The sequence below is a fragment of the Poeciliopsis prolifica genome, unplaced genomic scaffold (assembly GCF_027474105.1).
Source record: "Poeciliopsis prolifica strain line A6 unplaced genomic scaffold, Auburn_PproV2 SCAFFOLD004, whole genome shotgun sequence".
Classification (NCBI taxonomy): domain Eukaryota; kingdom Metazoa; phylum Chordata; class Actinopteri; order Cyprinodontiformes; family Poeciliidae; genus Poeciliopsis; species Poeciliopsis prolifica.
Window position 1 is genome coordinate 17,926,068 of NW_026562379.1, and position 17,142 is coordinate 17,943,209.

At 42.2% G+C, this 17,142-nt stretch overlaps 1 protein-coding gene across 3 annotated transcripts; it reads right to left on the reverse strand.

Annotated features, from left to right (window-relative positions):
• Positions 1–1,391: 1,391 nt before the first annotated feature.
• On the reverse strand, positions 1,392–17,068 carry hif1al (hypoxia inducible factor 1 subunit alpha, like). 3 transcript variants are annotated; one of them, XM_055027974.1, is made up of 16 exons: positions 16,936–17,007; positions 16,284–16,322; positions 10,897–11,087; positions 10,293–10,450; positions 10,132–10,216; positions 9,797–9,912; positions 8,350–8,528; positions 8,151–8,257; positions 7,188–7,335; positions 6,850–7,091; positions 6,099–6,292; positions 5,923–6,018; positions 4,120–4,277; positions 3,499–3,610; positions 3,133–3,238; positions 1,392–2,628 (listed from the first exon to the last, which is right to left on the reverse strand). In XM_055027974.1, exons 3-16 carry the CDS (start codon positions 10,943–10,945, stop codon positions 2,561–2,563), a joined length of 1,818 nt encoding a protein of 605 aa, XP_054883949.1. In that variant the 5' UTR covers positions 10,946–11,087; positions 16,284–16,322; positions 16,936–17,007; the 3' UTR covers positions 1,392–2,560. The 3 variants fall into 3 exon arrangements, with proteins under 3 accessions (XP_054883949.1, XP_054883948.1, XP_054883947.1); XM_055027973.1 differs by lacking the exon at positions 16,284–16,322 and having other exon boundaries at positions 10,293–10,447; positions 16,936–17,068; XM_055027972.1 differs by lacking the exon at positions 16,284–16,322 and having other exon boundaries at positions 16,936–17,068.
• Positions 17,069–17,142: the final 74 nt, after the last annotated feature.

Genomic DNA, 17,142 nt, shown 5'->3' on the forward strand with positions numbered 1-17,142 from the left:
CATAAAAATAAAGTAAATGTAACTATTAACTTTCCAACTCTTGGCTCAGATCTACAGAGGGGTCAGAGGTCATGGATCAGAACCGGATTCACCAAAAACATCTTAATGATCCTGAACGTTTTAGGTAGAAAAGAGCAGAAACGTCCAAATTTGTCCCACAGAGACATAAAGTGAATAATGCGAGTCTGAACAGCGAACTGGAGCAAACCAGGGTTTAGATTCCCACTTCCTGTTTTGGTTTGAATTCCGGCCACAAAAAGCGGAAGTGGATCGATGACTGGGGAATGGAGGCGGTCCGGTTCGGTCCGGTGAATGATCCTGACCCACACTTCCAGTCATTGTTTATGAAAGAGAGGAGTTTCAAAGTTACGCCAGCGTTTGTTTGGCAACGGCTGCGGGCGCGTCTGCACGCGTTGACGTCACGTCCTGTCAGAGCAGAAATGGATGAAGAAACGGAGCTGAAATGTCCAGAAATGTTGAGAAGGTCACAAAATGTTTGTGGATGTGCGAGCAGGAGGTGACGTCATCCATTCAGGTTAAAGGTTGATATATATATATATATATATATATATATATATATATATATATATATATATATATGTATGTGTATATATATATATATATATATGTGTGTGTGTATATATATATATATATATATATATATATATATATATGTATATGTGTGTGTGTGTGTATATATATATATATATATATATATATATATATATATATATATATATATATATATATATATGATTCTGACCTGATGAATGTAAACATCTGAATTAGAAGCCAGTTTTAAAACATCTAAAAGCTTCAACATTTTCTGGTTTTAGTAAATATAATTTGACTATTTCTGCCTGACATAAAACATAAAAACTTAACTTCAGGCAACAAAAAAATAAAATAAAGTGTGTATTTAAACTCCTGGTTTCAAATAAATAAAATAAATATACGACTAAATAATGGAGAATTTTAATCTTTTCTCCCTTTTAAGGCCAGAAGTTCTGCAGTTTCCATGAATCCATCACAACGAAACGACCATTTATCGGAAATGATTTATTCCAATAAATCATTAACCTGCTGATTTGTTGTCATGAGTGGATCAGATTAGCTGCGGCTCATGTGACGCTGTGTGTGACCAGCAGCAGAAAACCCCACAGAGTAACGCTGAAATGTGATTCTGGTTAATTTATGACCAACTAACCGAGTCTGGAGGAAGTTTGACCAAACAGACGACGGGTTCAGGTTCACTGTGATCAGAACCAACAACCGCTGATGAAGTCTCAACGCCAGCGGCGTGCAGGAGCAACACAGAAATAACCCTGAGGTTTCTGTTCAGATCAGATGTTTTTGGTGCTTTTCTGTTCGATCAGACAAACTCTCAGCAGTTTTAGTTTTAAACAGTTTTATTTACTTCAAGAGTACATACAGATAAACAGTAAAAGGTTCCAGAAAACAGTATTTCTTTCTGTATGGATTGGCCCCGGTGCAGAGAAGCAGAATCAGAGTGAAGGTAACAGTCTGGCTCAAGGTTTTACTGCATGGTGAAAAGGCACAGAGCTCTGTGAGAAACAACCCGGCAGTTTTATTCAAAGTTTGTTTGTTTGTCTCCTGAAAGCGACACGTTGAATGTTTCACATCGACTTAATTCATCAAAACTGTTTTGAGGTATAATTTGTTACAAGATTCAAACTTAAAGGAAGAAAATAGAAGTAAAACACTAGTGTTCAATCACAAGCATAGACATGCTAACTCTACTTTTATTCAGCTAGTAATGGCTTTATTTATTAAGCGGTTAGTAAAATACATGATTTCCATTTCAAAACTGGAGAAAATCTGTTCCAGTTTTCCAGCCGGGTCAATCACTGGGAGGTCTGGGAGTCAATTACTAAAACGTTTCCTTTAATTGATCGCTTCGCATTGGCTTGCAGGGAGTGTTGGATGAACCCCGCCCGCCTGGGACGCCGGGACGATCACAACGAGCGCCGCCAGAGTGGTTCCGCCGGCGGCTCGTATTTGACACGGTAAATAAACTCAAACTACAGTTAAAAACAAAAAGTAGAAAAAGTTGTAAAAATTGCCACTGATATTCGCTTTTTAAAAGGTTTTTGGTGTAATTATGAAAATAAAAACGGCAGAATATTGTCGAAGTGCTTCACAAGCGAAACATTTTCCGTTTTTTGCAAGCTGTTCATCTTTAAAACAACAGAAACGATTAAAAACGTGATACATCTGAATTTTAGCTGCACTAAGAAATCTGGTTTTCCGAGCGCTCCAGATGGAGAAAGCCGGCACCGCCTGCCGTTTCCTGGGAAACCGGCGCCGTCTGGGTTCACAGCAGAGGAAAGCGTCCCGGTCGGTTGAGTCGCTCAGCGGGCGGCGAGGCGCATGCGAGGCGACCATCTTGTGCGTAAAGGTTTGTGGTTTTGTTTAGATGTGTGCGCTTAAGTTGCTGTGTTGCTGCTGCAGTCGGACTCGGCGCCAACCTCTCTCTCTTTTTCTCTCTCTCCGTGTCGCTCGCCCTGATGGCCGAGGTGGCGCCGACCCCGGAGCTGCCTCAGGTCATGGGCGAGAGCGGCGGCGACAGATCGGCCGGGCGAGGGACGAAGATGTCCCTCATCAGAGCTGCAGAGACAAAGACGATTCTGCTTTAAATATGAGGGAAAAAAACATTTAAATGTTTTATTGCAGAAGAAAAGAGATTAAAAATCCCCAATTGTAATTTAAAGTGCTTAGAATGTCGATGAACTTTTCATCTCTGAAGAAACTATAATATTGAGCTTCTTTCAGATTCAGTTTGTTTTCAAATGAAAATTTTTATGACCTGAAGAGAAGAAAAAACTTTTTCTGTTGATGTGAAGAACTTTAAAAAAGAACTATCAAGGAAATGAATCACTATCTATGAGAAGTAGAAGTAGTTCTTTTTCTACTATGGACAGGAAAGCTTGAACCAGAAAAAGAACTACTGAGGAAAAGAACTGCAAGACGAAGAACTACTATAGTAAAGAACTAATAGAACTAAAACATAACTGATCATTTGTTCTCTCCTTTCCAATAGTTTCATGCTAATAATAAATCAGAGTCTGCGGCTGCACCTTGTGGGGTTGCTGTGGGTGCGCTTGTTTTTACCTGCGGTGTCGCACAGTTCTGACAGAACCGGGTCTCTGTCTGTGAGTAGCTGACTGCGTCTGGAGTCCAGACTCAGATCCGACTGGTCGCCGTCTTCCAGCGAACCCTGAAAAACAAAAACAAGAAAAAGATCAGGGAGGTTTTCACCAATGAGGCTCAGATTAGCTTTCTTTAGCTACATGCAACATGTTAGCATTAGCTTTAAATGACTCCTAGAACTTTCTACCAACTGAATATCAGAACATTTAATTTAAAAACAACTGGAAAGGAATCTGTAAGTTTTGAGTTTGAACCTGAAATGGATCCGATTGAAAGCGAATGTTCAGAGTTAAATGCTAACGCCAGCTAGCATCCTGCAGGCCTCACCAGCAGCCTGTTGCTGAGCAGCAGCTCCTCCTCCATGGAGGACGGGTCCGGCTTGCGTCTCTTGTCCTGGATCGTCAGCAGCGGCGGCGGCTCTTTGTCCGAGTCGTGAGTCCTGAAGGAGAAACAGACGAACCGGTGAAACCAGGCGGCAAAACTGATCAAAAATATATATAAAAAAAAAACATGCTCAAAAGCTAAAACCTCAGTTTGTTTTATATTTATGTACTAAGAACAAATCATTATTTAATTTAAATATTTATCAGAAGAAAAAAAATGTTGATCCTCATTCAGTGAAGTGGAGGAAAATGTTTCCTCTGGCGCCCTCTTCAGGACAAAGACTACATTTTCTATAAACCTGCAATAAAATCAAGTTTTTGACAACAAAAAATCTCAAATTATGTCACTTAAAAACAGAGTTGATTGACACCAAATTTGTTTTTTTATGTTGTGGGGGTTGGGGCAAGTTGACCTTTCATGACCTCAGAAAACGATTACTGACATCTCTAAAGTGATGGCAGCACAAACGTTTGACAACAACTTGGTTCAACTTGATTAAAGAGGGAATAAAGTTCTGTCAGGACCTGAACAAGGATCATCCCGACAGGAAGTGATGCGACTCACCTCTTCCTGCTGACGGCAGGAATCCCGTCGGCGCCCTGGAACAGCAGCGGCGCCGGTTTGTCGGCGTCCTGCGGCAGATCGCTGAGGAAGGTGAGCTGGAAGTCGTCGTCCATGGAGATGTACGGCGCGTACATCTCCAGCTCCTTCCCCTCCACGTCCTGAAACAAGATGGACGACAGCTGGGATTACAATCAGACTCAATCCATCAGCAGGATTCTGATCCGCTGCAACATCGGAACGTTACGCCAATCTACGTAGAACAAGAGAACATTTTAACTTCCTACAAAAAAATAAGTTCAAAAAGACAAAATATTTCAATTTTGAAACTAAGAAATCTTTTTTTTTGTATAATATTTGAGATTTACCTAAAGATTTGAGTTTTTTTCTTGCGAATGTTTGACTTTTGAAAGATATCGGGATGCATTTTTTAATATACTATTATATTTCTATTCTAATTATCTATCAATTATAGATCATTTTTATCATTTGCTTTAACCGTTGTCAGTTTGTTTGCTTTTTATTCCTTTAACACAGTGCTTCTCAATTATTTTCCGTTACGCCCCCCCTAGCAAGAAGAAAACTATTCGCGCCCCCCACTCCCCACCGTGACTATCCATCTCTGCATAACATTTTTTTCCTTATTAACATTAAAGAAAAAAAGAAAGACATGGTCAAACTTACAAAGAATAACTTAATTAAATTGTGTTTTAAGTCTGCAACAGAAAAGATTTTAAGTGCATCAATGCCTGAAATTAAAAATAAATAAATCCATGTCTACTGCTGCAGGCAGTATCAGCTCCTCTGCTATGGTGTGGGGCTTTTGCACTGCGCAATTTGGTACGCCACCTTATATGATGCTAGCAGCGCTCGATGGTTTACTGAAGTAGCCTTCACAAAGCGGGATGACTGTTGGCAATATTCAGCACGTTTTCGCTGAAAAAACTCTAGCGGCTTATCGGCGTGATTGGGATGTAACGTATTTAAGTGACGCGCTAATTTATTTGGCTTCATGCTGTCCGCTGCGAGCATTTTTAGACACAGCAAACACAGCGGTCTTTCCTCTTCTCCAACTGTAGTCACAGTGAAGCCAAGCGCTAAATACGCTTCGTCGTATTTCCTCTTCTTAGCTTTCGGTTGACTTTCTGTTGTCTCATTATCTTTGTCTCTCTCCGCTTTTCTTTTCATCCCTGTGAAAAACTTTTTCATGTTGGGGGTTGTTGAATAACGGAGGCCATAGACAGAACGCAGTCGGAGCTTTTTGTTGACTTATCACTGCTAACCAAGGCAAACCTGTTGTCTTGTAAGTCGTAAAATGTTGCACTGTCGCAAACGTGACAGAAGTAACAATGAGAGCGCCACTGCCCCCTACTGTGCGCAATTACACTTTATACTAGTACGGCCAAAAAAAAAGCCTGTTCCCCAGGATCACACGCCCCCCCAGATATCGCACCGCGCCCCCCAAAGGGGCCCGCCCCACTATTTGAGAAGCACTGCTTTAACAGTGTGTGAGAGATTGTGTCAGTGACATTCATTAACTTTAAATACTTTGCAGAACTGGACTTTACGAAGTTCAGTCCATTTCCAACATGGCGGACGCTCTAACGCATCGCATCAACAGGAAGTTATGGCTCGGTTCAAAAGCGCTGTTGCTTTGTTAATGTTGTGGCGTTTCTGTTGATATTTCCAAGTTTTTAAAATAACATTTCTAGCATCGTTGTCTAAATTTCCGAGCGTTTTGGCTGAAATTCCTTCCTTCCCGTCTAAACCGGCTCTAATGCGGCGCCGGAGTTTCCTGCTTCCCACCTCCACAGCCGGTTCCTGGAGCTGCGTTTCCTCTGGGCAGATGGTGAAGAAGCGCTCCACCTCGCTGGTGTCCATCACCTCCTCCTCACAGGGGCTCTGGGACCCAACGGAGACCAGCAGTTAGACCAGAACCAGAACCAGAACCAGCCGCTGGTTAAAACAGGAGGTTTGTTTACCAGGTCGGGCTCAGAGGAGGCGGCCGGAGACGAGGACGGAGACGAGGACGGAGACGAGGACGGAGACGAGGACGGATCCAGGCCGTCGAAGATGGGCGACAGCAGCTGCCGCAGCTGAGGGCTGCACAGATCCTTCGGATTTTCCGGAACCACGTCTGGACTGGGAGGACTGGCGAACGACAGCTCCACCCGACCTGACGGGGAAAAACCAGGAGGAGGTTGGAAATATGGCTGGAGCGATTAATCGGATTAATTATTAATCGGATTAATTATTAACAGGATTTTTGAAGTGATCTCCAACTAGTTTACTGATCGATTAAACGTCAGTGACGGAAAACAACAAACTAAGAGCAGAAAATGAACCAAAACTGTCCAAGAAATAAAAACATTTCAATATTTATTTTGTAGTTTTTTAGCTGCAGGTGAATTTTGTGCTACAAATGATTCAACTAGAACTAAAGAAATGTTGTATTTGCATTTCAGGCAATAATTTATTGGTTCATTTGCATTTATAAATATTTTTAATGTTGTATAAAACAATCATAAATGGTCAAATAAAAAAATCTTCAAAATGTGTCAATTTTTACTTTGGTCAATTAACTGTCATAATAATCTATAACTGCAATCATGATTAGCTACGAACCTAAATAATTACTGTTAATAATTGATTATTAAAATAATTGTTAGCTGCAGCCGCAGTGTGCAACGGGTCAGATAACTGGTCAGATAACGGGTCAGAGCGGCGGCTCACCCGCCGTCAGCGGCGGCCCCCCACTGTCCCCGCCGTCCCCGCCGTCCGCCAGGTGCAGCAGGTCCTCCGGTTTCTTCAGGAGGAGCTTCGCCGAGCCGCCGCCCTCCTCGCCGTCCGAGTCGCAGGTATCGGAGATGCCGCTGTCCTCGGCGGCGCGCTGCGGGGAGACGGGCTCGGTTTTAGGGAGGAGGCTGCGGCGGGTCTGCTCCACGGAGAACACCACGTCCGGCTGCTCCACCGCGCTGCGGGAACACAACCAGGAGGAAGGTCAGAGCCGCTGCTTCATCGCTCCTCTTCCTCTCGCTCCTCTTCCTCTCGCTCTGCGCCGGGCGGAGCACCTGAGGATGAAGTTGAGGCAGACGACGGCTTCGGGCTGCGACGTCTTGTTGTTGTACAGGACGGTGGCTTGAGTCTCGGCCCACACGAAGCCGCCGCCGTTGGCCAGGAAGCGGTAGGGCGACGTGTTGACCTGACCTTTGGACAGAACTGCAGCCACAGGAAGAGGAACTTTAATCCACTTTCACTCATTCACACGTTCATCACTGCAGGGAGAAATTCTGCCGTATTCAGCAATAAATCAACTCATCGCATGATAAATCAATCAGTTACATTTTCATCATTTATCATTTCTCTTTCTTTCTTCCAAAAACAGGAAAGTTTTCAGTCTGGTGTTTTAGTCTCAACTGTTTTATGAAGGATAATTTTGTTTATTATTCATTTAATTTGTTGTTTTTTATTTTTTGTTTTTAAAATGTCCTCCAGTTCCAGTGTTAAATGTTCATTATAATTTTAAGTTTATTGATCTTTGAAAACCTGTTCTTGCTTTATTATGCCATCAATATAATATTATTACAAACTTTAAATTTGTAAACATTTAACTCCAGAACTGGAAAACATTTTAAATATCAAAAATAAAAACAGATAAAAACATCACACAACTGAAACCATAAATACAATTCATTAATAATACTGTATTTTTAATACTTTTATATTTTATTTAAAACTTGATATTTTTCATGCATTTTAAAAAATATTTTAAGTCATTTTTATAACTTTGTATGGATCCAGATTTGTATATTCATATTTCTGCCTATTAATGGTATTAGAGGTTAAGCTCTTTTCTGGAAATATATTTAATATAATCAACATAAAGTATGATTAATAATATTTGATCTGAAGGAGTAGATTACATACATTTGTACTTCTTCAGGTATTTGATTTTATATTATCCTTTTCTTCAGATGTTTTTATGTTGGTAAAAACTGGATGTGAATATTGGGAGTAATAATTCTTAAACTCACGGGTCAGCAGGCTCTTCTTGATGCGATCCAAGTCGAGCGTGTGATAAAACTCGTAGGCTGAGCGTCCAATCAGGTCCTCCGGTTTGTACCCCACCAGCTCCGTGACCCTGATGACAGAAACCCGCAGAGTGAAGCCCGGTGGGCGCAGGGCGGGGCGAGGCAGGGCGAGGCGGGGCGGGCGAGAGAGAGAGCGACCCACCTGCCCTCGCAGTGGGTGAAGCGCAGGTCCATGGTGTGGCGGGTCAGGAAGGTGCAGCTGTCCAGAGGGAACTCCACGCTGGACGGGTGGGGGATCGGCTCGCACAGCAGCGTCATCACTCTGGCAGCAGGGGGCGACGCTGAGCCAAAGGGGCGGATGTGGCCGGTGCAGTGGAGAACCTGAGGGAGAGGAGAGAGGAAAACTGTTGCTACCATCCGGAAAGCAGGGAGGAAAACAAATAAAAGCCAACATTTTTTCATACAAGATTCAACTTTTATCTTGTTTTCTTATTAAAAAATAAATTACAAATGACAGAGAAGTGGATTTTGTTTATATCCTTAATGTGAGCCAGGCTACGAGAAATGTTCAAAAATAACAATGGAGTCAAAATATTAGAATAAAAACATAATGCTACCAGAACAAAGTCTTAAAAAAGGTTTTTTAATGAGACATTTTGTTATTTTTTGTGTTGATATGATCCACTAATGTTAATATTTTATTCTCATATGATTTCAAGCTTACTATCAATTAAGAAAAAGAAGAAAAAAGAACCAGCCAGAAGCTGTAAAACAAGATGGCCGCCCCAACATCATGCTGAAGTTTTTGGATAAAAATAAATAAATCCTGATTTTCCAGATATTAAATCTCCACCAGAGACGCAGCGATCAAATATTAAAAACTGTATCCGCCTCAGTAATTAAAGCAAAAGTTTTTTAGGGTTTTTATTGCATGACGTTTTGTTTTCATATGAAACACAATGAAATGTCAAAGTTCACGGTGGTACTGAACGGTACCACCTGCTGGAGCGCGTCTGGACCGTCAGAGACCGGTCCGGCGCGCTCCGAGTTCCTGGGATCGCTGGCGTTGACGCAACCTTGGCCCGTCTCCACGGAAACGCTCAGCATCCCGTGTCGCTTTCATCCTGGACTCACATGAGGGACAAATTTAACCGCCGCGCAGCGCCGCCGCCGCCGCGCAGCCGCGCCCTGCTGCATGCTGGGAACGACCGCATCACAAGTACTGCCTCACTGTAATCAGATTACTTTTTGTTTCCAAGTACTCTGTAAAGTAACCACTAATAAAAGTAATAATACGTTTGAGTTATGAAATCGTGACTTTGTTTCTGAGGATAACCATGCGTTGTCACGGTAACCGGCATCCTGCTACACAAATGAGATTTTGATTTTTTTTGTTTAATCATTATTACTCCTCTCTGTACTTTAGAGAAACTTTATTCATTTGTTGCACAAGAAAGATTTATTTAAATCATTGTATCATCTGTTGATCAAAGGCTTGTAAATGCAAAAAGCATAAAATTAGGCTGAAAAGTAAATTGTTTAAAGTGTATCTAGGTTGTGAATTGTTTGTTTTTTTTTGTAACTAAATATTAAATGAATGACTTTAGAAAAGAAGTAAACAGTAAATGACCAGATTTCTCTCTCTTTACCTTCCAGGTTGCAGATTTGATGTTGACGGTGCGCCCCCTGCTGGTCAGGGTGCTCTTCATTCGCAGGAAGAAGTTTCTCTCGCTCGGTTGCTCGGCCATCAGCTTCTTACTCAGACCTGAAGACGCAGAAGCAAAAGTTCAAAATATGACAAAAATAAAAACACGGTTCAAGTTTAGTTGAACTTTTTCTCGAGTATCTGAAAAATGTTTTCTTATGGCAGATATGAGATTCTACGTCTTTCTGCTCCTTTTCATTCATGACTTATTTTAGCTGTTACATGAATTATTTATGTTAATGGTTCTGATCCATGAAAACGCCGCCCAGCGGTTCTGACCTGGACGCGGAGTCAGAAGGTCTCGCAGCTCCTCCTGATCGCAGGGATGAATGAAGTCGTAGACGCTCTGGCCGAGCAGCTCCAGCTGTGAGACAGGAAACAAGCCGGTCAGACGGATCCGGCCCGGATCGGATCGGAACCGGATCGGAACCGGGCAGAACCTGCGTGATGCCGATGTGCTTGTTGACGTTCTCCGTCAGGAACACCATGTCTCCCTCCTCGGTCATCACCATGACGAAGCCCGCCAACGCCTGGGGAAAGAAAGCGTCCATCGGATCTTCATCCTCCTCCTCTTCCTCTTCCTTCACACTCTCTTCTGCTGAACGACAAAATTTATGCCTATAATTAGCAAATTTCAGGCTAATTTACTTTTAAAAACTGAATTGAAGACATTTTAAGGACGTGCAGACACCCTGACTTGTTTTTAGTGGATCTAAACACGGAGAGTTAAATCTAAATTATGTTTGTGATGTTAAAAGTTGCAAAGATAAAGAATAATGTTAGTCAAGTTAAGGTGTCCAAAGGGTGGCTCGGGGGCCATTTGAGGCTCTTGGATTGAGTTTTTGCGGTCCCCATCTGCAACTCAAGAATGATACAAATTTTACCCGGTGATGCAGATGTAGGCGTTTTATTTTTAATCTGGATGAAATCATTACCGACATAATTTAAAAAATAGAAGTATAGCACAAAGTTTTCTATAAAAAGCTTTTATCTCCATCCATCCAGAGATTCTGCTGCACAGAATCCAGAGGATTTCCGTCTCACCGGGTCGCAGGAGCTGCTGCATCCGCAGGAAGCTGAGCGTCACCCTCATGATGCCGGCCTTGTCCAGGTGGGTGCAGACGCGGCGCGGCAGCGGCAGGGTCCGGGCCAGTTCGTAGAACACCTCGGTCTCCTGGCTGCGCCGGCAGCGCGCCGCATCGCGAGAGCGGAGCTTCCTCTGCTCCGAGCTGCTCCTGCAGGAGGAACAGGAGGCGCATGAAGCAGATTGTCATTGGTACCGAGCCCAGTTCTGGTTCTGCTGCAGGTTTCTTCCTGCTAAACAGGAGCTTTTACTCTCCACTGTCGCCTCATGCATGCTTGATTTGAGAGAATGCGCTGAAGTCGATGACACAATGCGATACAGGAGCACCGATTTATCGACCAGCCTGTTTATCTGCACCAATTTCCTTAATTCAACCTTTGGTGATCAGCCGATACGTAAAACTGAAGCTGATTTTATCATCATCAGCAAATATGTCAAAATCAGCCGCTGTCCTCCTCTGACCTGCAGTTAGAGGTTTCACTGACAGACCGGACCATCAGGTCAATAATCAACCCACTGCTGCCAACTCAGCCACTTTCCTGCTATATTTAGGAGCAGCAAACAGTTTCTGCCATACAGTTTAGATTGAATTAAAACAGAAATGTGTTTGTATGCATTTATAGATTTTAGAAAGGGAACAACAGAAACTCAGCAGAAGACCTCAAAGAAAACCAGAAATCGTCGTTGGTCGGTAAAAACTGGATCTGTGTTTCTCTACTCTGAATGGTTTCTGTTTCTGAAGTGGTAAAATTTGTCCAGATCGACCGATTCCCGTCACCTGCTGTTAAATACAGTAAAAAGCTGCAGCTGTTTGGATCCTGACAGAAGTGAAAATGTTGAACGTGTTGCAGCTTGAGCTTATCAGAGTCAATCAGAGACGCAGCCAGTCCAGCCAAACATGGACGTCCCACACCCACTTCACAAGGCTAGCAAAACAATCTCAAGTGGAAAAATACCAGCAGGATCTGTAACTTGTGACATGGAGCGCAGCCTGGAGCCGGCCTCTTCCTCCTCCTCCTTTTGCAGGAAACCTAGTGAACTCTGCAGCGATTGAGTCCTCGGTTTGGACCGGACCGGACCGGAGAACACACACAGACCTTCCCACCATGTGTGGGGAGAAACTGAGATGTTTATCCTGCTTTGCGTCGCCTCAAATCAGAGCCAAACATGGCGCCTCGGTGCTGGAGGAGACGGCGACGTATATCTGAGAAGAAACTAAACGTTTCTCCCGTTTTCGTTCCTCAGATGTTTATCCATCCTTCCTGACTAAATCACTTCCTCTTTACTTCCTCTGAGAGATTCCCACTCTGGCTGCCACTAACGATTATTTTACTAATCAATTAATTGATTATTCTGACAATTAATAAATTCATCATATAAAAAAAAGATCGGAAAACTCAGCAGATTTCTGTTTAACTACAGTCTTTTTTAGTTTAACATAAAAAATACATTAAAGGATGGAAGTAAACTAATTTTCAATAAAATTTTTTAAATGGGAAAAAACATTTTATTGCCTAAAACGCAGTAACAGCATTTCCTTAGTGAACGCTTGATCATTTGAGTCGATGTCCAACATGTGATCTGATTATTTTTAGATCAGCTAAAAGTGATTAACAGGAAATTTTTTAAGGAATTTGAACAAAGTGAAGCTAAAACTTCCACTTGAGTAAAGCATATTTACAGAGACAGAATTTCTTTTTTTTTTTTTTTTTACTTAAATACAAATCGTATATAATTTTTTTTTTTTTTGTGGCAGTTTTGGCTTAATTTCTGCTCTGGATTTGTTGTTCTTTCAACAATTTTTCTTTATTGAGTCTTCTCTGGCTAACAATTAATAAATAACTAAATTAGTTGATGAATTGAATAATCGATTATTCAGGATGAATGATTCCATCCTGATTAATCGATTATTCGATTCATAACTGGGGTTTTCTGCCAGAACAGCCCAGTTCCCACCGGCCTCCTGCTGCAACAGAGCAGCTCCCAGGGACACCTCAGCGTCCATGCAGGAGCGTCCATGCAGGAGACGGGTGGCGCCGCCTCTGCTCACGTGAACCACGTTGTGGGTTGTTGTGAAAGTTTCTCCAGGGGGAGGAGGGAAACCGCAGAGAGCCTCTGGTAGGCATGCTGAACTCAGAAACCCCACAGGCTCTCAGATGCAGGACTGAAACCGTGCCAGGGGTCAAATGTCAAATACCTGCAGCAGATTACAGTGAGATAAAACCTGGGAGGAGACTGGAGGAACGCTGCAGACACAGATTCACGTGAAACCGGCAGGACCAGAGCAGAGAGGCACTGGAACCAAAATGACTGCAGCTCAACACAGAGCAAAACACCCAAACTCGTCACGCTGACTCATCGCCTTTAAATCTGTCACTTCTTCTTCTGATGCCGACATCAGGTAGTAAACAGTTCTGTTCAGTCCGCTTGGATCAAACTCCAGTCCGTTTCACTAGAAAGTCCGGTTCGTTTGGGGAGGCGTGAATGCTAACTGAACCAAAAAGTGAACTCTGGTTCAGTTTGAACGCATATTTAAACGCTCAGCAGACCAGAGACCAGATCACCAATATTTATCAGACTTATATACAGAGAAGTTTAACTGAAGCTTCAACCACAATCCTTATTTAAAAAGGAACTGAATGATTTGTGTATTGTATTGTTTTATGCATTTCTAATATATTAGAAAATAAGCTTCAGTGGTTAATTTTATTTTTTTTTTTAAATCAGCAGAATGTCAGTTTTTAAAAAAAATCTGATTAATCATCAAAATAAATCGATTGATTGAGGATGAAAAATTACCCAAATTAACTGTTAGCCCCAAAAAGCTGCTCAGGTAAAATGCAAAAAAACAAAAGATTGATATGGAGCAAAACAACGTGCCCAGAAAAATTTGATTGCGCATCACCACAGTGAAGCATGGTGGTGGGAGCATAATGCTGAGGGAATGCATTTCTTTGGCAGGAGAGACATAAATCCTGGAGGAAAACCTGTTAAATGCTGCAGAATTTAAAACCGAAGCTCTCGATGTGACGCAGCTGGAACGATTTCAAACAGGAAATCTTCAGTTTGTTGCCAAGTAAAGCTGGTAGCAACTTGCAATAAAATGCATTTCTTCATTACTTCATGTTGCTCCGCCATTTAAAACTGTTCAAACTGTGCAGCTGCTGCATGACGCCAAGCTGCTGCAGGCAACCAGAGGCTGGAATTTGGAATTTCACTCAGGATCAACGCCGATATAAAACCTCCAGCTTCAGTTCATCACAGTTAAACTTGAGTTAAACTTGAAAGGGAAAAAACCAAAATCCCAGAGCTAAAAGGTGATTGCAACACCTTTTAGATCATTTGGGTTGTTCTCGTTTACAGCTTAACTAGTTTACAGCTAATAAAACACGACGATCTCTTCCTGGCTGGCTGGTTTGTCTGAGCCAACTGTGACGTCCTCAAACTGCAGAACTCTGTGTACTGAGAACAGGAAGTACAGTTTACAGAACAAAAACACGGCGCATAAACAGACACGACGTTTCAGTTTGATCATGTTGCATCAGCAACCAGATCCAGATTGAGGTCCAAAAGCCGCCGTGTGCAGGCGGCGGAGCGTGCCAAGTCATGCCCACTCCCACAGCTGTCCTGAAACTTCACCGCGACTCCGCAGGAATGAGAAACTCCACACATCGGCTCTGCGGATTACCGTAAGGGAGGAAAACGTTTCTGCTTTCAGGGGTCGCCACATGAGACCAGGGGTCAAGAACGGCAAAGAAAACATTCTAAAATATTCCACAGGATGAATTAAGGATAATTTACACTAAATAATTTGAATCAGTGGAGGCAGGAGAGAGAAGCTGAAAGAGCAAATGTAAAGCTGCTGTTTAGGGCTAAAACAATTAATCATGATTAATCAATTACTCAAATAATATTTAACCAATTCCATAAATGTTTAATCAAAAAATGATTGAGCAACAACTGTACAAAAATTATGTACATTTTACAGTTAAGATAAAGTACAGTTTTTGTTTGTAAATACTTTCTATCCAGAATTACTCAACCGTCAATTTTAGCTTCACTAGGTTCAAACTGTGTAAAAAACAAACAAACAACAACAAAAAGAAACAGATCAGCGTTTATACCACGTCCAGAAAGGGTTTAACTTTTCATGTTTATGTTAGAAGAGTTTTCAGCTGCAAAAGACCAAATGCTATTATTGCATTTTAGGCAAGAAAATGTTTATCGTCTTATCTGAAGGAACTGAACTATTATTATTTATTTGCATCTTTAAATGTGTTTCTAATACTGTATAAATAAAATGTGCCATTCAGACACAATCAGGGTGTAACAGCTTGGCCTGAAAACAATAAATTAAAACAAACTCAATCATTTCCATTTGCATGATTTATCGCTTTTCTCCTTTTCTACTGAAGTCCTTTTTGTGAAGGACAGTTTTGTTTAGAGAGACTTCATGTTTAATTTATCGTCCGATAAAATTAGTTATTGCGACAACCGACTTTCTGAGTCATTTCCAAGGAACTCTGTGAAGTGTGCCAGGATTTTCACCATTAGGGAAACAACAACTGCTGCCCTGAGGGCATCATCCACCGTTACGGCTTTGAAACAGACAACCAAGCTGTGGAACAGCGTTCACATCGAACACCAAGTTGAAGATGCTGAACCAGTTTCAAGAAGGACTGCCGCACCGCGCCGCACCGACTGAGGGAACAAACCGGGCTAGGCGCCCAACTCGCTCATCGAACTCGCTGGAATCCATTTGGACGGTGGGAAACAACGACATTTATCATGAAATTGCCACCACATCACCCAGACGTATCGATAGCTGCAGAATGAACTGTTTATTTACACTTTTGTAAACAGACTGTCCACCCTGTTATAATTACAGGCTTGGATTACTTGGAGTAGTTAGGATAGATACTGATCACAGCAATTAGCAGTGTTCACCTGAAGCCAGGTGAGTTCAACCTTCCACAATAAAACAGACACTACATAAACAACGCTGCTGGCTTCTGAGTTCAAAACAAACAGAAGAAACACAGATCTGCTCCACACCTGTCAAACTGAAAGTGACTAAAAGTGTTTAGAAATGTGCAAAACACAACAGGAAGGAAGCCAGACTTCAAGAACGGAGACCTCTGCAGTCAAAATCGGACAAAAAAAATCACAAGAAGAGAAAAAACTTTGGCAAGAGGGCGGAGTTTAAGAGAACAAACTGTCCTAGATCAGAGGACAAACTGTGGTCATCATCTGTGTCAATGGCAGTGTGTGTGTTTATGTCCTCTGGAGTCTGAAACTGACTGAGAACATAATCTGGATTGTGGCCATGTGGATGAACTATATTTACCGAGTAATGGAGGATTACAGCAGGAGCTTTATTACTGTCCTGCAGCAGGAGAGGGACACAAATACAAACACTGGAGTTATTTATCAAACAATGGAGTAAGAGCACAGATAATTTCAAATTGTTTTTTTAATACAATTAATTGAAATTACATTTATATAAATAATTTAGACTTCTGCATAAACAAAAATAAAACACTTTTACCCTGAATGTCACCAGAACAGAGGAACTATCTGACCTTCTGCTGCAGCTCATTTTTTACAGGAAATACGGTAAAAACAAGCAGCACATAAACACCGACTCTCAGCAGACATTTCTGGCCAACGTGAAATTAAAAGCGAGTCTGAATCCACGCAGAAAGCCTCCGTCTGTGACCGTGGCGTAAACAATGGGGCAGAAACCAGAAGCAGGGCCCCACCGGAGCCCCTCCACGCCACACATAGGACACATTTTCCCCGGTTTGGCGAGCAAAACGGAGAAATTAGCTTAACACGCAGCAGCGGATTTAGCTCCTTTAATTCAGACACCAGAGATGCGGCCGTTTGTTCTCGCAGCCGAATTCGCTTCGGAAAATTTCGAGTAAATTCTCCAACATCTGAATCATGTAAACCCAGTTTTCATTAAAAAAAAATAGTGATAAATAAATGGATCTCACCGTTTAACCGCCACGACCGCGTCTTCCTTCTCCATGTTTCATCAGAACACCAAAGCAAAGTCTCTCTGTTTCCTCACGACGTTCAGTGAAGTGCAGAGCGGCGAATAAACTGATATCACTGCGCGGAGATAACGACGTCAACGGCTAGCACGGGCCACTTCCGCTCTTCCTTTCAGAATAAAAGCCTCACACAAACTCAGCACCGAA

Coding starts and splice junctions, on each gene's coding strand:
- hif1al (XM_055027972.1), bottom strand. CDS start 16,970: ATGGAGAAGGAAGACGCGGTCGTGGCGGTTAAACG. Junction 7,336..8,150: donor CAAGAAGAGCCTGCTGACCC/GTGAGTTTAAGA, acceptor CTGTGGCTGCAG/TTCTGTCCAAAGGTCAGGTC. Junction 3,239..3,498: donor TGCTCAGCAACAGGCTGCTG/GTGAGGCCTGCA, acceptor TTTGTTTTTCAG/GGTTCGCTGGAAGACGGCGA.